This window comes from Gallinula chloropus, assembly GCF_964237585.1.
Source record: "Gallinula chloropus genome assembly, chromosome: 3".
Taxonomy (NCBI): Eukaryota; Metazoa; Chordata; class Aves; order Gruiformes; family Rallidae; genus Gallinula; species Gallinula chloropus.
The window spans coordinates 92230257-92256487 of NC_140087.1; the positions used below are offsets into that span (position 1 = coordinate 92230257).

Here is a 26231-nt window from a genome sequence, read left to right on the forward strand (position 1 = left end):
TGGATATGAAATCAGGGAAATCTTGAACTGCTGAGTGATCTATGGCTGCTCATGTAGATTCCTTGTATGCACTGCTTCCCTGTAATGGCAAGTCCAGGCCATATTTCATTAAGCATTGAATTGCCAGAAAAACATAAGATATCCTTCTCTGTATATGTATGTTAGAGGAAGAGAGACAGAGAAGCTGCATATGGTCTTACATGATTACTAATGTGTGTTTAAGCTGTTGAGAAAATGAAGCCTTTCCCGCAAATAAAGCCCAATTTGCTCTTTCTATATACTCAAGGGAACATGTGTTTTAGCATGCATCAAGGTAAACTCTAGGCTGAGCTCAGCAGCCTCAATATACTCCAGTACCAGCTACAGCAATGTTGGTGAGCTGAACCCTCAAACATCTGTCCCATTCTCTAACTGCAGCTGGAGGCCAGGTGAGGTAGCACAGGTCACACTAAGCAGCACAAACCCACCCTAGGAAGTAAATGCAGAGCCTCCTGTCATCCCTAGATCCAGTATTAATGTAGGGAGTTCTGACTCAATTTCTATTCGCATATAATTTAATGCCAAACGTCAGAGCTGTACCAACATTTATGCCAGGGCACACAAGTTTGTACAGTTCTGCTGGGTTCAGTCTGACTTGCACCATTTCAGAGACACTGAGCAGCACACTGTAAGTATTCCATAAGCATCTTGCTTATGGAAAACAAACTCTGCTTCAGTATAAAGCAGTCAAATCAGTTGGCAAATACGGTGGATTTTATCACGTTCTTAATATTTCTAAATATGAAATGTATAGGAAAATAAAAATGTCTAGTGCTTGCTGGACAGGGTAGTACCAGCTCTAAAAAGAGCTTCTGAAGAGACAGAAGATTGGGGCTTATACACCAAAAGCACATCTGTGACTGCTGTGTGGTACATAAACATGCAGGCTAATACTAAACCTGAATCAAGTGTGTTGTTAATAACAGCACAACTGGGTCAGCAGTGCTTTAAGTGTAGACCAATTTATCATCATTCCTGCATAAGTTTACAGCTTACACTAAGCTTTCAGCAGCTTCATCTAAACCACTATTGCACAGGTGTTAGGTCATATAATGCTTATGCAAATAATCTCTGCACTAGTTATGAAAAACCAAGGTGCTCTAGGTTTGTGTTATATTTAGATCAACCACAGAGGGTGCCAAAGTTTATGCCTGGGTTCAGGGGCCTGAGCTTCTTGATTTCATCAAAACCTAAACATTTTGTAAAGCCTGCTTTGCCTGAGATGCCTACTATACTGGATGAAATCCTTTAAAAATGTGCAGTTTCTGTTCTGTCATTATCTAAAGGGAAAACAAACCCCTTTTATCTTGGAACTTGATACAAAACAAATGAGTGGGCTTTTGGTGGACTATCTGACCTCAGCACTGTGATGTTAGTAGGCTGCATAGACAGCCTTGCCAGCTGCCTCCCACTGCATCAGCCTCTTGATAAAGGGAAGGCTCTGATTGATGGATGTATTGCGATATTGAGTGCTACCTCATCCAACTTCTAGGCAACTAAACCAGCCAATGGACTTGATATCAGGTTGGTAGCTGTTTATTTTGTATTTGTGCTGAAGCATTAGGTTAGAGAGGCCTGCACTCTGCTTCGTATATTCACTCAAAGTAGGCAAAGTCAGGCTCCCTTTTGTAACTTAAACTACCTTATTATGGCCTGGAGAAAGGATTTACGAACAGAAGGATTTTCCTGAAAGTTGGCCCTAAGTACTTTTCTCAGCAGATGAATGATGATCTCCAACCAGTGCTCTGGGTTAAGTTCTTGCTGCCAAACCTCTATTTTAGTCTTTTTTTCTTCCTATGCAGCTTGGTGATTATGCTTTCTTCCTTTCTACGAGCTCTTCAGCTAGTTGGCTGCATCATATTCAATTCTGTATCACAAGAACTAAAATAGTTTTGGAACTTCTTTTCTAGAAATATGGTATCTGAAAGTTTGAGACATCCTCCTTTCCCCACTCCCCTCCCCCTCCAGCTATGCTATAGATAAGGAGAGCTTTGGAAGATCTGCCTTTGATTCTAAGCACAGAAGGGGGAATTAGTCTTCCTGTTCTTAGTTGTTTAACTGTATTTTCAACATAAATCACAGTCTGCTCTGGATTTATAATACGAAACACAGTCAATTTTTTTTGGTCTAAAATATTTCAGATTTTTTTTATCTTTAAAATTTCTCTTCTTGTTATACAGCAACAAGGCCATGCATAAGATGTAATGGTTTGGAATCAACATTCTCTTTGGGTGCTGTGCATTGAAACATTTTCCATTATTTGTCTTTCCGCAACAAGAGAAAAATTCTTTTAAAACAGAATAACTGTAATAGTATTCTGACAAGTCCAATTTATATGGTACATTGTCACAAAAGAATACCAAAGAAAAGCAGAAAAGCTATACAAACCTACAAAAATGCTTTAGAAACTCTTTGCAGGAGCTGGAACATACTATTGAAACTCCAAATACATATTAAATATGTATGTTTTTCAAGAAAACTTTATAAATATGCAAATTTAAGATAAACAAATAGAGAATAAAATGCACTAAGAAACTGATATGTAGACAAAGGTTTATTTACACCATACAACATTTTAAATATTTTATACACAGCTGCAGCAGAGAAAGCTACTCTGAGCTTTCCAGAGAAAACTGCAATAATAAAGATGTGAAATATATTATTCATATAAAAGTGAGATTATTACTTTATTGCATTTAAAGCAATGAAGAATGTAGCTCAACAGACATTCATTTAATGACAAAAACTTTGCTTTTATATTATAAAGTAAAAAGTGTAGTAATGGCCAAACAGACTGTTATAAACTTTAAAAACTGCATAAATATATACATTGTGCTTCATGGTGAAGTTTTTTGAAAACTAAACCAAATGAAGCTGTTACAACATGAATCGTTGCTTGAGGTTTATCTATAAAGATTACCTTACAAATCCATTCCACGGGTACTTACAACACACGATGGTAAGAATTGTACACCTGGTTCTCCACTAGCTGCACTAGTGGGAATATACTGTACGAAAAAAAACCACTGACATTTGGCACAGGAAGAGCCTGACATAAAGTAGTCACAATGTTCAGACAGGAGCGCCAGGATTCCCACAGTCTCTTTAGTGTCAGTGCAATTATTTTTTGTTTTGTTTTGTTTTTGTTTTGTTCAGTTTGTTTTCATTTTCGTTAAACTTCTGTTTGAAAGTCACCTTCTTGCACATCTAAAGGCAAGTTCAGACACTTCTCCCATTCTGCTGGTCTGAGTTCTAAAGCATCTTTTGCCTCTGTATCTAATACGTTTATCGTTGTATAGTGTTGGTAGTCGCCTGTGGTTTTGAAGCTCTCCCACGGAGCCTTGCTCGATGCTGAATTCTCCTGAAGACCAAAGAAAGAAGAATTAAAACCAAGGATGAAATGTATGTGGTTTCCATTTATAAGACTGATCGCCAGCGCGCTCTAACGAGACACAGAAGCCAGAGAAGGAAAATGGCTTTGCAGGGAGCCAGGCTGGTGGGTGTTGAGCACCACTGCCACTCTTTCTCTGTGAACAATCAACACTTTGGCAGGCTCCTCACCTGAGCTGCTGGCTAAGCCCTGTCTTCCACAAGAGCCAGCATACTTGAGCAATGGTCGAGTGATCCAGTACCAATAGCCATCATTTTAATAGCCGTTGTGCAGAAAAGTGGGAGAAGGGAAGGGAAGGTAATTGGGAAGTGCTAGCTGCCTGGGATATGGAGTGGTTTGAAACAGAGATTGCCAGCTGGATTTTAAATTGGGGCAGGTGCATGACAGAACCATGGAAACCTACTCCTTGAAAATGCCATGGCAGCCACCTTGCTTTGCAGGCTGATGAGCTCATGTATATTATTAGGATTAACTTGCTGAAAGCTGTTTATTTTCTACTGAATGATTATGTTTTTTCATACTAAGTTTTATAGGGTAAGAGATATTATGGACTGAGACAAATTTAATTAGTGATGATTTCTGCTGTAACATGGGTGGGTCTTAGCTGCCAAAACCTAACATTTTTGCACCATTTTAAATGCCTTTGGATTTTCTGCCCGATCTCTGTCTACCTTTCATGAGCGGTGCAGGTCTCCCTTGAGACTTCTGTCATCACTCCCTGTACCATGCTGTTTGACTGGGACACCTGACACTGTCTAAAATAGCCTGGGATGCCTATATTTAGGTACCTGGATCACTCTCTGACTGTCTTACAGATAGACCATTCCTCTAGGCAGCTTTTATTAGCAGACCTTTCAAAAACAGCGCCGATGCAAAACAGAGTAAACAGCTCTTCCACTGAGATTCCCTTTGAGATTTTAAATTAATTCAAGCTTTACATGGACAGCAAATCTCAAATAGGGGGATGAATGCAAACTTTACATGTCAGCAAATCTCAGAAGGAGGAAGTGAGCGAGAACTGGGTGCAAAATAACACATAACACAGATAAAGGTTTATCAAAGAATCAGGGCTAAATTTCTGCTGGATTAAGATGATGTAAATCCATTGACCTCACATCTCCTTAATATCTCTTCTTCATTTCTGAGAGCAGCTCTTCTGAAAAAGTTATAGAATACAGTGATTCTAGCTCAGTTCCATTTAATATGCATTTTTCACATTATAAAATTATATATGAAATTATTACTAATCATAATGTTGCTACTAACAAATATGCCACACTAAATTAGTTGTTTTACTTAGGCAGAATCAACTCTTTCCTAGTTCTCATTATCAGATGTAGTCTGGGTGTTACACGTGTGTATGAATGTGTGTATACATGAATTTGAATTATGATAGCAGAGTCAGCTCAGGATGATTTAATTTTTGCTTTTCCCAAGGTAAACATTTATAAACCTACTATGGAAAAGACATGGCATCAAAGAGACCCCGTGTGCATTCTGAACCATCTCACATATAGGTGAATCTAGATGGACTAGTTTGTAGGAACTAATTTAGTATCTGCTTGCCTAGCTAGAGGAAAAACCCCACTGGCCAAATCACATTAGTGAACTGCTTTCTCTATATGAAGCCCTTTAGACTTGGAGACACAAACGGATCTGAAATCCGTTCCCTACAGTTCAATTACTTGTCATCTATAATGATGTTGGTGAATTAGTTATGGTCTAGTTTAAAACCTAACAAGTGTAGTCATGGGTTAGATTGCTGAAAATATATTTCTGTTCTAATTTGTGGGCTATCTAGAGGTAGCACAGAGTCAGGTCTTCTCAGGAGATAATACTGAATTCAAAGGACTTTTGTGTAATTGTTGTTGTTAAGGTTCCATCATAGTTTAAATATCTAAGAAGGAAAACTTACCATACTGCCTGATTTTGGTACATCCCGAAATCTGTCCAGTGTCTGAAATTTTTGATTTAACTCTTGAAACAATTCCATGTGCCTCTTTCTTGTATGCATGACCTTCTGAAAAATGGAACATAATTGCTTAAATTTATAATTGAATCTGGGATTTTTTAAGAGAAGCATTATTTTCCCCAACATAATAAAGTAAATTGAATTTGGCAGGGACATCTTTCCCTACAGACTTGACCGATGGAAGTGAATTGCGTTGAACCTTCTCTCTGCTCTGTTTAATATTATTACAGTGTACAAGACACTGGTTTTGCCCCACATTTATTGAGTTGCTGAAATCAATGGGCACTGAAGTGACAGCCTAAAAGTATTTTGAAAGTGAAGGCAGTTTCTCAGAAGGATATTTCTCTTGCACGTTAGGGATATTTTCTAGAATTCATGTTTTCAACATGGATGCTAATACTTTAATTTTTATCAGAACACTGAACTCAGAAATCCTGGCCCAAAAATAGAAGTGCCCCAAATTTAATGTCTTTTTAATTAGACATTTTCTTGTCATCCAGATCATTGTAAACTGCAGTTGAAATGGCATTCATATTAAGAAAAGTAGGCACAGATTTTAAATTCTACTTGCTTTCTTATTTCATTGACTGAGAAATTGAAAACCACCCTCCAAGCCCATGCAAAGGGCACTTTTCCACAAAAACTAATTATATGGTACTCCTGTGCAAGAAGTGGGGGCCCCAAACACCCTGCACAGTTGTAGGAGTCCTCAGCCATGAATCTGCAGGGAAGCCTATTTTCAGTCCTAGAACGTCACGCGTACCATCTGTGTTGTTTCCAAACAAGTTCATGCTCAGCTATGGATTCAGACTGGCCTCTGGAGCAAAGCCGAAGGCTGCTTAGATGTCTCATGGTTCTGTGGTGACAGGGAACAGGAGGGACATCCTATCCTTCTCCTCAATCCAACAGCAGATGGACTCAGCTTGGGTTTTCTTAAGCTTTTGTAACTGCTTGAACTTGAGTTGCAGCCAGGGCAGGAGCCAATAATGTTGATAGAAAAGTGCAGGACACCAGCCTCTATGTGTGTCTACTGTCAAGTCGGATTTTCCCTGGCATTGTACATGACAAACCCTGGAAACACACTTACACAGTGCCCGAGTATGACCCTTCCCAGCAAGTACCTGTTCAACTAAGTCTGGATTAGTACCTTTAAAATGCAGTGCCAGAAGCTGACCCTCAAATAATGCTTTTCCAATACCAATTTTAATCTTTCATTTGCATTCTGTGTTTATAAATTACATGAAATGTGGCTGCTGTCTTGGCCATGCATTTCTCCTGTTACGCTATAATAACCATATTATCCTCGACATAGCTACATCATAGGTTGGGATGTTTCACATCCCAGGACAGGAAATTAGCAACATTATTCACAAAAGAGACATGAGATATAGAGAGCAATTAAAGAACTATTAACATGAGTTGTGGGGTGAATAAGGGAAACAATTTTGCAGGATTTGGTGAAAAGCTCGTTGCAAAATGTAATTTAACTGGAGATAGCTGATCTAAATTTATGAGGGGAGTTTCACTTAAGTGACTTCCTAGGGATTCTTTTAAGCTGTTGCTGTTGCGGTAGACAGGGATATATAGCAAATTTTGTATATGTAGAATTCATAAAAGAAAAGTTCTGCCTCAAAGATTATTTCTGGCTGAAATAAGGAGACATTCTCATGGGAACAAAACAGATTTGGTGGGTTAAAACACTGGCTCTAAAAGCAGGAAACAGCATATGACTGTGAAACAAGTATCTCCACTTGGAAACTTTTTAATGAAGATTAGGAATATAGAGAATGCTACTTTCTGATATTTTTTCCGAATTGTGTACTGAAGAATTCATTAAATAGCAAATATGAATAATGCAAATGTCTTAGTTCATTACATTATTCCTGAGGAGAAGCAGGTGGGAGGAGAAATTAAACACTTGCAGTGGGAAGTCTGCCAGAAAAAAGGCTTTAAATTTTATTCTTAATAGCAGAATGACTGGTATGCACATGTACCTATGGATCTTTCGGGCGCTTTGTGTTTTCCTGGCTTCCTTTCCATAATTCCTGCCCACTGACACCCACCCCTCCCCACTGCTTATAAAGAACGATCTGAACTGAAGGTGCAGCAATTTAAATTTCCAACTTTAACTCTTCTTTTCTAGACTTCTTTTCAATTCCTTGCTAGAAAGCACCATTGTATGTCCTTTCTGGAACGTATGCTCTGTTAGGTAACCCTCTTTTATGAGAAGATAGCCCACAGTGTATTTGTGGGGGTTTAACCTGTTTTGTCTATTAAATGGGCAACGTGGAAAACATTATCCATCTTACAAATGCATAATTTTTATCAATACAGAGCTAAAAATCTTGACCATTATACTAGGATGATTGTAGCATCAGGATCTGAACAGGATGGAAAAGGAGCTTCTCATTCTGCCCTTTGATAGCACACCTTTTTTATATGTGTTTTGGTTTTGTGTGTCAGGGTTCTGATGGATGATGGGGGGCCTTGGGGTGGCTTCTACAAGAAGCAGTTAGAAGCTCTCTGCAGGCCTGTGAGAGCAAACACCAGCCAGCTCAAGGCTGGAGTCATTGCTGACCAAGGCCAAGCCCATTGGCGACGGACATAACACCTCTGGGTATCACATTTAGGAGGAAACCCACCCCAACTTAAGCAGATGCTTTTTGCCAGCAGAGAAGGGAGTGAGAAGATGTAAGAAACTGTGCAGACACCAAGGCCAGGGAAGAGGGGGAGGAGGCACCCCAGGTGCTGGAGAGGAAGATTCCCCTGCAGCCCATGGAGAAACCAATGGTGGAGCGGGTGTCCCCCCACAGCCCACGGAAGAGGACAGGGAGCAGAGGCCCCACCTGCAGCCTGTGGAGAAGGCCCACACTGGAGCAGGTGGAGGCATATGGAAGATGCTGTGACCTGTGTTGGAGCAAGTCCCTGTCAGGATCTGTAGCCTGTGGAGAGAGGGACCCATGCCGGAGCAGGTTTGCTGGGGATTGTCTGGTCCTGAAAGACTGAACCCCACAGAAGTGACCCACACTGGATCAGTTAGTGAACAGCTGAAGCCCTGTGGGAAATGACTCACGTTGGAGAAGTTTGTGGACGACTGTCTCCCGTGGGTGCGACCCCACACTGGAGCAGGGGAAGGGTGTGAGGAAGGCTCCTCCCCCGCTAAGAAGGAAAACAACTCATGAGGAACTGACTGAACCCCCCATTTGTTGTCTTCTCCTGTGACACCTTGCGCGGAGGGAAGGGAGAGAAATCATACATAGAGTTAAGTCTGCTAAGAAGGGAGGGGTGGAGGGAGGTGTTTTAAGATTTGGTTGTACTTCTCATTATCCTACTCTGGTTTCTGTGGGTGTGTGGTGTGGTGTAATAAATTAGATGGTTTTCTTTATTCTATTCTGTGTTGAGTCTGTTTTGTCCGTGACACTAACTGCACAATGATCTCTTCGTGTCCTTATCTCAACTCCTAAACATTTCCCTATATATTTTCTCCCCTGTCCAGCTGAAAAGGGGAGTGATAGAGCTTTGGTGGGTGTCTGGCCTCCAGCCAGGGTTAAACCACCACAAACTGTAGTGGGGGGTTTGCCCATTAATACCGCATGCCCTCCAGGAGCTCAGAAGTTAGTCACCAGGCTACAGACATGTATCTTGTCTTATTCCCTGCAGGCTCCATAACTGCAGGTGCCCCGCAACCTAAACAGGGTCAGACTGAGCTGACACCCCTTCCATATTTTTACCTCCACTCACAAGTAACAGCAAGTGTGATTTTTGAAAAGACCAAACCTTACTCTGATGATCATCTACTCTCAGAAGAGAATTCAGAGTGTGGATGCCTACCATCAAGATGGGAAATACTCCAACCATAACTCTGTACCCAGATCCCTTTTTTTTATGACAGGATTTTAGCTGAAATCTAGCTCAAACACAAATATTCTCATGAAGATTTATGGTGAATCTCATTAATAACAGCAATAGGATTAATAATTATAATATAATAATAATAATGCTGCCATTCAATTTGCCTTGGAGATTTTCAATATTGTTCCAGGTGAAAATGCTCTCTGTCAAATATTGCATGAAACAGCTAAGTGAAAAGAACAGATGGGGGGAATGCCTTCCCAGCCCTATAATGAAAACATGCTGTGTTTTCAAGATGTTATAGGTATGATCAGTTGCCAAACTTGGGAACGGGAAAGGATTTTTTCTTGCAGGCAGGTTTTTTTTCCACCTTTGTCTTCAAGAGAGGTCTTCAGGTTAGCAAGGGAATGACTTGTAATGTTTGTAATGTTGTTATAATGAATAGCTATTGCAGATGAAAATCTGAAAGAATGCAGCTCCAGCAATTAGTGATTGATTTAGTGTTATTGTTGGTGAGACTCTGCTGCTCTGTGGAAAGAAAAAAGGATATTCTGGTATTCACATTTGTCCTTGTATCCTTGTGCCCTCACGGATGCGGTACAAAAAGAGCCAGAGATGACTTCAGTCCCGGGGAGCAAGATAGCAAGGCACTTTTCTGAATCATTTGGTGTAAATGTTATTACCAAGTGATATGTCATAAAAAGGCAAGCATTGGGTGGATGGCTGGGGAAATCTAGGAGTCAGACCCTCTTATAGAATGTAAAGGTACATGTGATCTTGAATCCTAAAATGTACGTCAATAACACTGTTTAACTCTCCTGTATGTTTTTGTGTCAGCGCACACCTATTAGAAAGTCCTCCTGGGAATTTCCACAGCATCTGCATTTCTGTTCAACATAATTAGAATGAATTTTATTTGATCTGACAGCTACGTATTAGTGCTGGGTCTTCATGAAAAAGCTACCTGTCCAGCTGTAGGGAAGAACAAAACTAGACTGTGGTTGGAGGGCACCTGGCTGCCGTTACCACAGACAGCAGCAGCAAGGATCCAAAATGCCAAGACCTATAATTTTGGTCATGTTTTGGATACCAGGCTGCATAAATGAGTCTAAACTAATCCTTGGTACTAGCAAGAAAAGAGCTATAAAGCTGTTGCATCTTGACTGTTCATTTTCGCAGACTTCAAAGTTCAATTAGATCAGTTGGTGTTTTGCAAAATGAAATAGTGGACAAATTTTGTAGCAGAAACACTTTCTGCCTACAGAATAATCCCAGTATGTTACAGTCTGTCTTCTTTTTTCTAATTAAAGAGGTAGTTTAAGAATATAATGGAAAGATATTTAAAAAGGGAAAACAAGATGCAGGTGGCCCTACCCTTGCGAGCCTCCTCTTTACACAGCTTAAGGTATATGATAGGGGCTGCCCAGTTCTGATGTCACCTTTTTTTCCCTCCCTTTCCTTTGACTGGAGATGCAGACAGTTTCTATAACACCACCCAGCACACTCAGGACTTTCATTATTTACAATCCATTGAAAGACTCTTAAAACTACACTTGTATTTCTACATATACTGAAGGTAACAGGAACAGAGACTATTTTATGGTGTTGAGTAACAGTCATAGTCTGCCTGTGTTCACACTAAATAGCAGCTGGGTTTGAGCTTCATTTGTAGCCCTCAGAAAAAAATTGCTTTTCTTGTGTTTCTTTGTTTTTACCTCAAATTGCCTATATTAAGATGTGTTGCTCTGCAGCCCACTAGCAGAGTCTTTTTTTATTTTTTTAAACTAGGAAACTGTGACTCTACAGTAGCAAGTTAAACATGTCCAAGACCGTTCTCTCGCACCATCTATCATGGGATGTTCTCCATGAATGATACTAAATTATCTTAGTCTCCAAAATAAGAAGTCTACAACCAAATTGCCTGTTATGAATGGTAGCTAGGTTGCACTAGTTCCCTAAGGACATTTCAAGAACTGTTTGGAGAGATGGTCCCAACTAAAATAGTGAAGATCATTCTAAAAATTCATCCATATAAAAACTGGCATTTTGGCACCCAGGAATATTACCCCAAATACCTAATTTAGTAATCTAGGCAGAGCCTGAGGGTTTGTGTTCTATGGATATAGAGAGACAAATACAAGAGAGGTTGAGAGTGTAGACACTGCTGGGAGAGTGCCAAAAAGAAAAGGACAGAGGGAGTCAAATTTGACAGTTTTGTCTATACTGAGCATTTAGCATATTTTATCCTCAGAACCCCATCCACGGCATTTTTTTTATGCTCAGAACTCTGGAATGATGTTGTCACAGACAGTGCCAGCTGTCACCGGTCACAGACAAAGCTGAGAAAGTGTTAAAACATTTAAGCAATATGGCCAATCACTTTAGCTCCACCTCACCTCTGGGCTCTATTCCATTTTGCAGTCAAGCTGCTCTGAGGTACCAGAATAGCAGCGCTTTGGCCACACAACACTATCTCGATTCCCTTCATCAGGATGCCTTGCAGAGTGAAGGGATCTAAGCAGCTATTTGAACATTTTATGGATTTTTTTATTTTGCTTTACCTCAGGCAGCCAGTCATATACTAGATGTAAGAACACAGGAAAGCCCACAGGCTTAATCAAAGGAACCATAAAACAAGGAGGTGAGATGGGGTTAGTCTGAGTAAGTACTTCTGAAACACAGCAGCAACTGGCACAGTATCATTGCCACTCACTTCAGCAGTCACTCCCAATGCCCCATCCCTCCCTTTTTACAAACAAATAGATTTTCCTGCATCAGAATCATACTGATAAAAATATTAGGCCATGGAGCAACAGTGCTGCAAAGAGGATAAGAAAAAGATTTCAGCGCCTTCAGTAACGTCAGTCCGAAGAAAATATATAACTGGAGTCCTGGTTCTTGAGAGCAAAATGTGTACCACATTGCTGGTGTTTATTTGGAGTTGGATTATACTCTCCTGAGTGATAGGAAGAATATTTTACTGTCTGTTGCCACAGAGAATGTTCTCATTGTGAATAGCATGATATTCCTACCTTTCAATAGAGAACAGTAAAATTCAGAATTCTTTCTATCACCATAATTATAAAACTTCTGTTTATATTGCTTCAATTTAATTCTAGAATTGCTTGCTCATCATAATTTTTTAATGATTCATATTTTCCTTCTTCCTTTCTGTGCATTTATCCCAAAGCATATTCAGAGTAATCTTTTCATTTCATTTTCCTTAAACTTGCTCTGTGAATCTGTGTCTGTTGCATTATTTGAGATGTTACATGATGGCTTAAGGTAGCTATAGTCTCTGGGGGAAAATGTCATGAGAGATTAAAGCATGATGTTAAACTACCAAGAAACCGCAATCAGACACAGAAGGTCAGCATTTCAACACAAGCTGGTCACCAACACAAACCCTGATTTCATTGCAAGGCCGCTGCTATGGCTGCATTTTGCTAGTGCTGCCTCTTTCTCTTCTGTGGACTAGAATCACGAATTTGGAAGTACACGTGCTGTGCTTACAGCCCAAATAATAATAAAAATGGTTTTGTTTGCAAGTGCAAACAGACAGAGTAATTTTTAAAGTTATGGTTGATATATGCTGATCACTGGGTGTTAAAAGTTTAGCTCGAGAAGATCTGTAGGTTCCATGCAAATATTATGATTGTTCAACTTCTCTGGAGACATACATAATAAATTATATCAAACTATTAATATGCATGAACAGACAACCTATGCAACCCCCCCAGTCCATAAATTATTAATATCCCCTTGAAAACTAACTATTGCTTCTGGTAAAGAGTGAAGAAACAGCCCTCAGATAAACAAAACTCTAAGGGACTTAATCATACTGTCTGAGACTGAACAAAATGGTCATTAACTGACACATTCAAACTGTCTCAGTCAGTGGGGTCTAAGTCTGAAATTGTAGATATTCAACCTGAAGAACCTTACACGAATTTGTTTTTTTTATATAGCATGTGATCGATAAGCTTTGACAACTGCATCACTTCATCATTCAAAATCTGACACATTCATAATCACTATTTGGATATGAAACTCATATGCCAGTAAATTAGTATTGAAGAGAGATAGAACAAATGATTGAGAACCTCTTGAACACAGCAGCCTTCTGCAACAATGTGGCCTGTCCTATAGAAGTGTCAGGCTTTTTCAACAGGTAGATAGCCAGGGGGAGAAAAAAGAAAAAAAAAAAAGAAAAAAAAGAAAAAACCCAGATGAAAATGAAGAGGCAGAGAAATTAAAAACTGAATCCATGATGGTTAATATTGCAATATGACAATTTGATCTCAGAGTATTTTACATACAAGTTGCACCAAAGTAGTTTTAATGAATAGTTCATCATGTTCTGTACAGTACCAATTGAACAACCCTATGTCAGAAGGCTAAAACGTGCTAAAATGAACACTTCACATTTACTTTTAGGAAAATACTTTTAATAATCAGGAATAATTCAGTAAAACTTACTTCAAAGTCAAGGTCCGAATAACGTGATTTTCTTCTCTATTAAGCAGTAAAAAAGAAAGAAAAAAGAGGTTGTATTAACAAGGGGACTATTCACCAAATCATATTAATGAGTCTAAATAACATTCCTGTTTTCCTATCAGATATGTATTAGGTATTCTGTAAGAGGTTGTAGATTTTATCTTGATAATTTAAGATTAATGCATGACTTTGCATACAATTTAGTAGACCAGTATCATATTCTTCTCTCTGAAATACACCAGACTGCTTTTCACTGGGATGCATAATAATGTGCATGTTATTTGCATGCAATTTAACCTGTTGGTATATAAAATATATTTCTATTCTTCCTGTAGTATTTGCAAATTATCATAATATCTATACTTTTTAAGCATCTATTTAGATGTATCTGTGATTTAGATTTTTATAGGTATATAGAAATTTATTCCTACATCAGGCTTACATTGGTACAACTCCATTGATTTTAATGGAATAAATGATAGCAAAATCAAGCCGAAGCCATCTACAGCTTCCATAGCTTCAGCTTGTTGGTTTGCAATGGAAATCTGGATGGAGAAAGCAATGATTTTGTTTTACACTTATGACAAATCCGATTCAAAGCATCTGATATAAAGTGAGAATGATTTACTAGTAATCAATTCTATACAATGCAACAAAATATGGTTGCTCAGACATGTTGCAAATAATTTAGTGCGTAATTTTTACATATTCTAAAAGAAACCAATTATTAAGTCAAATTATATCAACAAGAAGCCAAGATATTATAGAAAATATACATATTTTTCTCCTAAGGTTGGAAATTGAATGGCTTGCAGTAGACTATAAAGAGATGTGGCAAGAAGAAGCTGAGTTGGAAGAGCTGAAAAGAGTGCAAAAAACATGTGAATGGAAAGAAAAGATTCAGTCCTCTTCAGGAAGGATAGTTAAAGGAAGGGAAAATACCCCAAAAACGTAAAAGGCTTGCTGCTACAATTTAACCTTAAGTTTTGTGGTCCTATAGAATGGCTCTATGTCATGGTGAAAAAACTTTTTCAAATTGCACCTAATTCATATTAAACCCCTTAAATCAAGATGAATAATGTTACTGACTTCATTAGACTTTGCTTTTATTTGGTTTAACAAAAATGTAGGTTTTAGAAAGCTATTTTTTTTTCTTGCAATTGAAAGGGACACTTTTGTAAGGCTTTCAGTTGTAGAAAACAGGAAATGTTTGTTCTCTGAGACCTTGATGACACCACTTTCTGACATGTTGTGTGGCTTTGCTGCAAGATTTTGACACTCCATTCCACAATGATATGAAGAATATCACTGTAGCACTGTCGACGCACTCTGATGCCTAAATTGCTGAGAGGCAGTATAAAAGAACAGACTATAATAGAATTAAACCAACCAACAACAAGAAGCTTTGGAGCAGCTAACTTTAATCAGCAAAGCTTGGTTTAATCTAGTGGACTTTGAAGATAGTATTTAAAAATAAATTAAACAATTTGCAAAAATAAGTATCATGAAAACATGGAAACAACAGAGGTCTCGGAGGGAAGAAAAATATGAGGACATTATACACAAATTCTTCAAGCAGTAAAGATCTTACTCCTCATCTATTAAGAGGGCCATAGTACAAGTGTACTTTTGATACAGGCCTTCATCATTCCACAGTAAATCAGCACCTGAAGAATCCTCCGTATTTCTAATGAGGAAGGATCTATTTTAAGGTGCAATTAGAGCACATCTACCACTGTGAAGGCTCTGTGGTTACAAAAGAAGAAACATCTACAGGAGATAGATAATGAGGTGAAGTTTACAGGAATAGCTTTGAAAAATGCTTGAGAGAAAGATTTTTTAAGCTACAGCTCACTGATAAACGTGATATTGAACCATCTGACTGAGAACTCTAAGTGAAAACATGGAAAATTTAGGAAGAAACTTATTGTTTGTTAGATACCATGATTTATAAAATTGGAACATTTGTATTTTGCCTTAAGTTTGCTTGACCACAGTGAAAATATTCCTGGTGTAGCTGGATTATAAGGTTTTGCAGCCAGTCAACTCTATCACTCTTTACATGGTAAAAAGATCTATCTGACAGACTGACACAACTTTAACTGTGCTACTGTCAGAAAGAGGTAGCTATTGCAATTTTGTATTTTGCTGTTATTGCATACACATGTGGTGGTACGACATGACATCAGTTATGACCAAACAGGTCATACCAGAGGTTGATTTTAGGATTTTTCCAGTGCATAACAAGACTCTATCACAGACATTTATTTTAAACTTCCATAGTAAAGTACATCTGCCCTTTCCTTGTGCTTCACATTTTTCTATGGCTGCAGACAGTGAAATACAGCACCAGTGCTGACAGAAGTGATTCTCCTAAGACACAAAAATTATGTAACTGCCAAAGGTCCGAACAGTAGCAGCAAAGTTCTGCAAAACAAAAGAAGCCGCTTGTGGATGTGATCCTACACCACAGGAAGCTATTTGCAGTATTGTCTCTGAGACCACTGAGCACGTGATCAGGTCCTTCTGGCTACTACCTCATTGCCTTTCATTTGATGCTCCTGACTTTTATCATATATGAATACTCATTCCCTATTCACTACTCAGCTGTTGTCCGAGTTGGAGAGCCCTAAATGCTGGAGACCTGCAAGGGTAACTAATAAAAGGACTGCCTAAAAATCTGAAGACACGTGCAATTACTCAGAGGCAGGAAGTTAGCTGGTGTAATTCTGAAAAACATTAGGGGTATGGGTTAATTAAGTGAACTGCAACCCATTCACATCCACAAATGCTACAGAAAAAAAAAAAAAAAAAGGTTATGTATCCTTTTAAGCAGGCAAGTGTGGGAATAGCCCTTTCTGAACACCACCAGTGACAGTTCTGCATCCTGCTCTACACTGACTGAAACCAAATCGTGCTTGTAAACTAGAGAAATTTCAGAGGACAGCAGCAAAAAGGACTTCTAATAAGTTACTAACACTGGATCAAGCTGAAAAGATAAAAGAATGATAGACTTTGTGTAAACATTGGCTCTGGAAAAAGCAGCCTTTTCAGAAACCTGAGAAGGACCTAAACACTAATAAACAAAGCTGGTGTGAGAAAAATCAATTGTAATTCAGGAAAAAAAAAATGGAAAAAAATTAAATTTCAGAGATGCTGTTGGGAATAAAGAAAGTTTATGTAACTTTGCAAGAATCTGTTAAGGAATCTGTGGAAGTCCCTCACTCCAGTCTTGTAAATGAAATTTGGCTGTGTATTAGTGAAATAGAAAATGTTCTTGCATTGACAGAAGAGATGACCTGAAAAGATTTTTTCCATTTCTGAGTTCTACATCTCTTTGATCTTAATTGATGAAATCCATTTTTGGAGGAAAAGAAAAATCCTTGCCTTTATGCCAGGGCCAAAGTGAAACTCTGCAGTAGCAATTTATTTTAAATCAATTTTACTTTGTGCTAATCATGTATAGTTTCTCTGTATAATTCCAGAGAAACTTTAAACTCTGCTTGCTGAGGGACAAAAATAGAATACTGAAGAATAATTTCCATACACCAGTGTGCACTAATCTGCTGGCACCAGGAAAGAGCTGCTCTCACTAAATGACTAATAAAATCCCTCTCCATCTCTGTAAAACGACAAATGCCTGGTTTTCTCCTTATTCTAGTCTGCATTACACCACTACCTGATTAATTACATGAAATACTCCTGAAGATATATTGCATTGTGCAAAGGATAATTGAAACCAGAGATACCATATTATAGTGAGGACTATAACCATGCTTCCATTAATATAAAGCCTTATTATCAGCAGTATATAATTCACTCTGAGATTAGATTTGACATACAAGATCTTAGCCTGGGGAGGATTTTTTCCCTGAACAAAATTAAAGGAAAATCTTTTTTTGGCCCTTGGAGATACAGATGTGGAATGTCGATATACAGTTTTGATGTAAAATGCCTTTTGTATGTATACAACTGAAAAAAATCTGTGTTTCTGAACAGAGGATTATGTTCATAACATGAGCTAGATATAAAGCAAGTAAGTTTTCATGAAAAAGTGAAGTAGCTCTTAAATGTTGGAATTTTGTCTTGAAAATATGCTAGCAAATTTAGCACACCAAGATGCAGTGCAAACATAACTTCAGAGATCTCAAGTAAACCTATTCTGCTCCCCTTTTTATAGGGTAACCTGCATATGTATTTACTCAATCAACCAAAACTACTTGTTTTGTGTTTCTGAAGGCTTGGCGGGAAACCTGCCATTTCTTAAATGGGCAAGAAATTGAAAATGTGTTTCTTAAGGATCATACAGAGTTAAGACTGTTGCTTGTGAAGTCTGAAACATACACTACTCTTCATAGTACTAAAATTTTTGTCCTTTAGATCTTCAGTTACTAGAACCAACTCTGCCTGATTCTACCCCAACTTCAGTACGGCAATCTGAAAATAAGCTGCATCAATTTCTCAGACAAATCTGAGACATACTCACTCAAGTGAAAGAAAGAGAGGGTTGTTATATGGCTAGACTTCATTTCACTGAGAGTTACAAAATTGGCAAGAACTGTCTCCACAGCTTATTGAAGAATGAAATGAGGAATGTGAGGGATAAAAATCTGGGATACAGAAAGCCTGAAAATAAATGCAATGTGGAAACATGATAAAGAGGAAATTCCTGTGGTGCTTGTCTCTTTATTTTTGTTCTCTCTCTCTCTCTCTCTCTCTTTTATTTCTCTTATCGTAAATCGAAATGACTTCACACAATTTTGCTTTTGTTCTGCCTGATGCTCTGGTTTACTGTTTTAACGGCCTATTTCTTCTCTCCTTTCCTGTTCTTCTCCCCCCCCCCCCTCTTTTTTAATGTTAGAGCTTGTTTGTTCCCTGATGCTTTTATTTAATTCTTCCTAATATTTTAATTTTACACTTCTCCACTTCTCCCATCTCTGTTTGTTTGTTTGTTTGCTTTTATTTTTGGAACGTCTGTCTTTTTTTCCCTTTCCTCTTTATCTATAATTTTAATTTTTCTTGAAACTTCACTATATTTAACACATCCCTTTATTTTCTCAGCTGTAACAGCATGTTCTCCATAAAATCCCCCATCAATTATCTGGACCAGGATGTCTGTAGTTGACTGTCTTTGACTGTATCTCATGAATGAATTACTGTGGTCACACAACAACTTCCCATCTAAAGGTGTTATGCCTTACTCCACATAAATATATCACAGGAAAAACTGAGACAGAAGAACAAAGAAGGAAGCTATGAGAATTCCAGTCATTTACATGGCAAACAATTAGCGAAGTCCTTTCCTTCCTCTTCTAAAGCAGATGATCTTTCTTCCCTTTAATAAATATTTCTATTGATGATCTTTGCATGCCTTTCCTCTTATAACAGTTAAAAGTCTTTTTGTCTTCTTTCAGCTTTTTTCTATTTCTGCTCACGCTACACTAACCATAGTTCCCTTGAAAAAAGCCGTCATTCTTCTTCCACAAAGGTAACGATGCAAGTCTCCTCGCATAGTCAGGCAGCAGGTATCTACTCCCTCTTGCATTTTTTTTTCACAATAAAAAGAAAAGAATTACTTATCATGCAGATATGCTGCACAGATCAGTTTCTTCCTCTGCATTTAAACCTCCTAACCTTTCCCTGCATCTAAGTGGCTGGGAATGCACTACTTCACTTCAAAGTAATTTCATTTTAATGAGCACACCACTCTGAGTGCACATTTTCAAAACAAAAAACCATTCCAAACCTGTGTATCGAGAATGCTTTCTTCATTAAAATCAGAACACTTTGAACTGAAGGAGCACACTCCAAGCCACTTTGATGCCAAGGTAGCAAAGCCAGTTTTAAACCATGCATAAAAGGGATGTGCAAGAGATTAGCCAGATGTTCAATTACTCCTCCTAAGGAACTCCATGTTGTACTAACATGCCTGCCTCTGCCTATAATTGCATGAATACTGTTGGGTACATACCAAATAAAGTAAAAAATCACTGATTTGTGCATCGGGAATCTGCACATCCTTAAATTTATATTTATCTGGGCAATACTTGTATGTAAGTATTATGGCAAACTCAGACTATCTTTTAACTGAAATCCTTTCATATATAATAAAGCATTTGATTGTTCCCAGCTAAGAATTTTGTTGAGAAAAAAAAAAAAAAGAAATCAGCAAACCAAATATGTAGATATAAAAGCCAGAAGAAAGTTTTAGAAGAAAGTTCGTGCCACACTGTAGGATTCATCTGACTAAATTTAGGACATCAATGTTTTGATGTTTATGCCTGAACTACTCATTCTGGCTTCCTCTGTGGAACCTGAAAAGAGGCAACTGCATTGAGGACATGTAATTTATTTGTCCTGGAGCAGATATGTAAAAGTGGCCTAAGAGTGCTTATTTATCTCCACTGACTTTAAAGGGGAGCCAGATGTGAAAAGCTGCTCTTCCATATCAGAAGGGGACTGCCTACATTTAGGTGTCTAATGGTAGGGGTGATGGATCCTCCCTGCAGATTTAAAAGTCAGGACATACCTTCTTGTGCTGATGCTATAGTTCTGTTCCAAAACATCCATCTCTAGTGATCACAACAAACACAAAGTCTAACCAAAATAGAACACGAAAAGGACCTGACATTCCAGCCTTCACTTTTAATATTTTATTGTTTGGCTGTGTGTTTGTATACACTTTCAATTATTTGAATACACATATATTGTTCTAAGGTCTGATAATTACTTGGAATGTGTAAAATAAAATAATTGTTTTATTGAATTTAGGAAGGTAAAGATGTTAGTCAAAAGCTAATTTCCCCAAACATATTGAATACTTTGAATGATAATGCGTATATTTCTGCAAACTGGTTTCTTGGATCACAATACTCTAGTGTTTCACTACTCAGATGGAACTGAAATTTGAATGAAATAATATTATTTCATTATGTGAAAAAACTTACGGTTTGTATTTTCCAAAGTGTCCTCTAATTCCGCTGGTTCAGTTTTGTGGCCACAAAGACTAGTACATACCATAAAATGAGTGGACAAATGAGAACTATAGTATGTATGTTGGTGTATTTAATTGGGTGTCTAGCTGCAAACAGTTATACCTCATTTTTGTGGTTTGAGGTGTTTCTAAAATCAGAACCTGGAGTGACAATGTGTCATACACCACCATAAGCCATTCTGATGATAAATTCTGTAACCGCTGCCTAAGCTATTGCATTTATTATGCTCTTAATAATTAATGACCCTAATTTGCTTTTAAGAAATGAAGAATTATGTTAACACAGGCCACAACTGCCTAAGTATATTTTGCTTACATGGTAGTTTACAGTTAATGTATAATTACATGACATAAGTAACACCAGTATGCTAATTCCAGAGAAAGCACCCAGAAACAGAAAGTGGAAAACAGTAGAGAAACCGACTCCCTGTACTGTGCAGAAGACACAAAAAGAGGCCTCCACCACCTCTCTGGAACACCTCTGTTTCTTCAGAGAAATGAAAAGGAAATTGTCCCTGTAGAGCAGAAATCCATATATTTTTATGTTGGACTTCATGTGGGACTGCAGCATGAACTGACAGGAGAGAGAGGATTCCTACTCCTCAGGATCTCCCTAAGAGATACCTAGTCATGCTCTTTCTGCACAAATGTGGGCAGAATGATTTTGAATGTCCTGCTGCAGGTTTTGCTGCTCTAGAGAGACTGACAAAGCCTTGCCTTTTGAAAAGCCTTGAAATCCTCTAAAATTATATTGTACTGGACATCAAAAATATCTTGAAAAAAATCCCTCCCCCCCCTGCCCCTCTTTATTGTGTTTATGGCAACAATAAAAGTTAATCCAGCTGGGTAGATCTAGAAGATAGCTTTACCTCAACCCTTGCTTCTTACACACTGCATACATAAATACACATACTCTTTATCTGCCTGGATCTGTTTATCAGGATCTACTTGAGACTCTGATATTCTTCTATGTACAATTTTTTTTTCATGTTCTTATCTTCAATTCATTGCAGCACATCCTTATCAAAAAATGAAGTAATGCTATATAATCAGAGAGTGCTGAGAACCACAAAGGCAGACACAAAAGCCATAACAGTTCCTTTCATTTTTGATCTGCCCTAATATCTGTTTTTCCCCTAATACATAGAATTATGCGGGGTTCAGTTAGGTTTAATAATGTAACTGTTTACAGCTTTCTGGACCAAAATACAGCTTTCTAAACCTAACATGTTTACCAAGTTATAGAAGACTAAATATTTACCACCATATTTCATTATATTTTACTACATTTTCTACTGCATACTTAGTAGTCTCTTCTGATCATAAAAGTGATATACAGAATGGTGATTCAGATTTGGTGTCTATATTCCATCTTAGAGGTAAGCTTAAAATATGATGCAAATACAGTTAAAAATGTAACTCTCATGAGCAGGACATTATACTCAGAATATTCAGGCGCATTTTCCAAAGTGTTCTCAGAAATTGGAATTCTTTATAAGATGAAGTAATTCTTATCACATTTTTTTACAAATTAATATATCTGTTTTGGTTTTTTTTTAAGGTCTCCTAGATGGTCTTTATCACCAGTAAAAAAAAAAAAAAAAGACAACCATTAGAATCACAGAATCATAGAATACTTTGGGTTGGAAGGGACCTCAAAGAACCCCTCCTCCGCCATGGGCAGGGACACCTTCACTAGATCAGGTTCCCCAAAGCCCCATCTAACCTGGCCTTCCAGGGATGGGGCTTCCATGGCCTCTCTAGGCAACCTGTTCCAGTGCCTCAGCGCCCTCATAGTTAAGAATTTCTTCCGAACATCAAATCTTAATCTACCCTCTTTCATCTTTAAGTCATTGGCCCTCGTCCTATCACTACAGTCCCTGGTAAGCAGTCCCACTTTCCTGTAGGACCCCTTTAAGTATTGACAGGCCATAATTAGATCTCCCTGGACCCTTTTCTTATCCAGACTGAACAAGCCCAAGTCTTGCAGCCTGTCTTCACAGGAGAATGTCTCCAGCCCCCTGATCATCTTAGTGGCATCCTCTGGACTCGCTCCAACAAGTAATTTACACCTCATTGGAGTAGACCATATGGTGGCAGGTATGTCTATTTTTTCAAGGAATTATGAACCTTCCTTAAAATCTCAGCTGTATGTCTAATCTTAACTGGGCTGGATTTGGATCTCTATATCTGATAAAAAGTACTGGAAAGATGGTACTGTATAGATAGGAGAAGAGACTACTGGAAGGCAACCTTACCTATCCTGCTTCTTGGGTTCAATCAAATTTGCAAAGACTTCCTTGCGCCACCAAGATCTGTTAACTAATATACCTGAGCTGAGGGCAGCAACTTCTTTAATGATGCAAACTGGCATTTAAAGAGCCTGTTGGTCTGAGCACTAGTGGGCAAACACACTATCTTTTAGAAATAATTTTGAAAATTTGTCCCAAGACTATATATATTCACTTTAACAAACAACAATACCTGCAAAGCCCAACAGTTCATTTTTCAATCACTTCAAAATTGTTTTGTAAAATTTTATGATAGTACACATACTATGTAAACAGAATGGAAAACAAATAACTTTGAAAACTTGTAAAGGCATGTCTCAAAAAGAAACTAAATTCTAATCTTCGGCCCAAACTCTCCAGTCAATCCACACATAAAACTTCCACTCCATTTTAAAAGAAATATCCAAAGTATCCCAAATATATGAAGTACTGGCAACAATTCTGTGTCTGACAGCTGAAAAATCAGGTAAAATTTCTGTTTCCTTATGCAGGCAGGTCCAAACATTGTAGAATAAAAGCAAATGGCTTTAAGTTTGTACATAGAGTATTTTTCCATCTTTAACTTCTTTCTAAGTACCATATTTTTCTTACTTCTCTTTTTCTTTCTCACCAAATGTCATGTTTCATAACATTTGAAAAGCTGGTGAATGTATTTCCAACTCTTAAGGAGGCCTAATTATGAAATTAATTCCACCTCACTGGTGGTTTTGCGTAAGTAAAAGCTTAATAGGAATGGCAGCATTTGACACTTAAGTCTTAGGAAACAATGTAAATAGCTTTCACTTTTATAATTTTTAAATCCCACAGAGAGATTGTAGTAATGAACTGAATACCTTTTAATAGCTTTTCAGTTCATGTTTGCAATCTGACTGGGACCCAGGATACTCCACATGAAGTCCACCTGTACCTATTGCACACCTCAGTTGTACCAATGCCTGCACACACATGCAAACAAAACTAAATCAGTAAATGGTGAACTATTGGGTGGACGAATCCAAGATTGACGCTAGTGAGAGCAGAATAAGACCTATCATATCTGAGACAGATATGATTGTCAGCAATAAAATGGTGAATATTTTTAACTGCATGTGCTTGCAGGTAAGGTCAATGATTATCACTTGTATCTTGCAGGAATAGTTTCTCTTCTTATAGCAATACAGTATTTTTCCAGTGGACTTTACCTGGTAGGTCACGAAATCCTTTGCGGTCGTGTGGAATGTTAAATCTCCAGAACTACAGAGTTTCATACAGCCTGGCTCTGAAACTTTAATCTTGTTTTCTAGGTATAAACACTTCTGATAATAAGAGAAATATGAACAGCAGTGTATGATCCCAAACAATAATTTATATTAAATTAAAACATTAGCTTCACCCCTTAGACACAAGACACAATTTATTGTCTTATCATTTAATTAGAACAACAGAGCATGCAGTTTCTTTATGCACCACTGACCTCTAAAGAGCTCATTGATATTGTGGATCCAGTTTCACTTCTTGATAATCCTGCATTGTCATCCAGTTCCGAGGCAATGAAATTCTTCACTGCTGTGCGGGGCTCAAATGGTAAATTCTGCATATGTTCTTGGGTGGGAAGATGCTGGTCTAAATTGATATTAAATTGGTCCATTACAGAGGGATTCATATTGAACTCCGGATTAACTTTGTAGTGCAACAGCCTTTCATGAGGCAATGTATCCATGCCTATATTCATTTTGCTGTCATCTTTCAGTGATGGCTGGGTATTTACTGAGCCCCGGGGCATGACTATATAGTCACTTTCTATCATCCGTTCTTGAGGATGGACTATGTCCATATCTGCACCTCTCAAATTATCATCAGTGCATAAATACACAGTCCTCCGCAGCTCACTGTTGTCTTTTTTCAAGCACTGATTGGCCAGTTCACTCATACTCATAGGCATGTGGAGACCTGTCGGTTGCTGGATGATGACTTTGGAGATGATGTTTCCAGGCAAGGTAGAATAGCTCATTCCTTCAGGGTTTGGTCCCTTCTCCTCCTCTTCATCATTTAGTGAAATTCTAGAAAGTGTTCCTGTTATAGTAGCTGCTCTGCAAGGTCCAATGTCTTTATGCAGAACTGTGGGTCAGAGAACAGAATTCTTACAACATGAAGGAAGCCATGCCTGCTTAAAGCTGCTTTTTCTTGTGGCTTTATTTAGCAGCACTCCCTTTACTAGTGCATGTTAACTCTTTTTTTCTGTGCATCTAACAAATTTTATTCAATAAATATTGTTTTGTGAATGTTTGCTTTTGGGTTTTGGTTTGTTTGGGGTTTTGTTTTTTTGGGTTTTTTTCTTTTTTTTTTTTTACTTAACATCTCTTAAATCTGCTCTGTATTACTGACACAGATTTCTGACTAACACTCCTCCATTTATCTTACTGCCTTACATAGATCTTAGGTGACCTACAATTTAAGCAAAACCCTTCCATGTGGAACTAGATTATGGGTTTTCAAAAAAAAAAAAAAAAGCACTATGACATCTGTACTGCCATTATTAACTCCACATAACCTCCTGGAAAATGTCAAATAGATTGTCAGGCAGAATAATATTGTCAATTCATTGTAATGACCTACCATGAGATTATAAGTAAGAACAGCTGTTCCTGAACTCCTAAATGTTCCTTTTCTCTGACTTTTTAAAAACTCTTCTGTATATCAATATCCAGCAGCTTTTCATTGGAGTAAAATTTACATGTAAATGTTATTAATCCTACCATAGAATACAAAAATTCCAAGAGCACTGGCAGATGCATTCAAAAGCAAAGCATCTATTCAATCACAATTATAAATCTTAAAAAAAAATAGTCTGTAATTCACCATTTGTACTTAAAAAAAAAAGGAATGATAGTAAGAAAAAAATATTGAAGTAACACATTACTGGGCTCATTCCAGTTGGGTGCAAGGATTTTCTTGTCCCAGTATAAAATATTTTAATTCACGCCAGTGCTAGTTTGTGCAATAAAATCTTGCTCATGCTTTGAGACAGTAAGACAACATGAAGTATCTCAGGTGTTACATCTACATCCGTTTTGATAGCCTGAGGGCTCTGATGACCCAGATCCCCTGGTAACTGTCAGTTCACTGCCATTTTCCATGAGCAAGCAGCTCATAAGGTGTCCCACTCTCCTACCTCATGCAAAAATGCTTAAAAATGCTTCTTATTTTTCCATTATG

General features: G+C 37.9%; 1 protein-coding gene across 1 annotated transcript in view; it reads right to left on the reverse strand.

The window, feature by feature from the left end:
• Window positions 1-2579: 2579 nt before the first annotated feature.
• The window catches only part of ADGRB3 (adhesion G protein-coupled receptor B3), a gene marked incomplete at its 5' end in the record, with an annotated part of 463681 nt that continues 440029 nt past the window's right edge, over window positions 2580-26231 (reverse strand). The window contains 4 exons of the mRNA XM_084262372.1: window positions 2580-3400; window positions 5346-5450; window positions 13734-13769; window positions 24490-25133. Of these exons, the coding sequence (XP_084118498.1) occupies window positions 3212-3400; window positions 5346-5450; window positions 13734-13769; window positions 24490-25133 (974 nt within the window). The 3' untranslated portion in view covers window positions 2580-3211. The remainder of the gene's footprint in view (window positions 3401-5345; window positions 5451-13733; window positions 13770-24489; window positions 25134-26231) is intronic.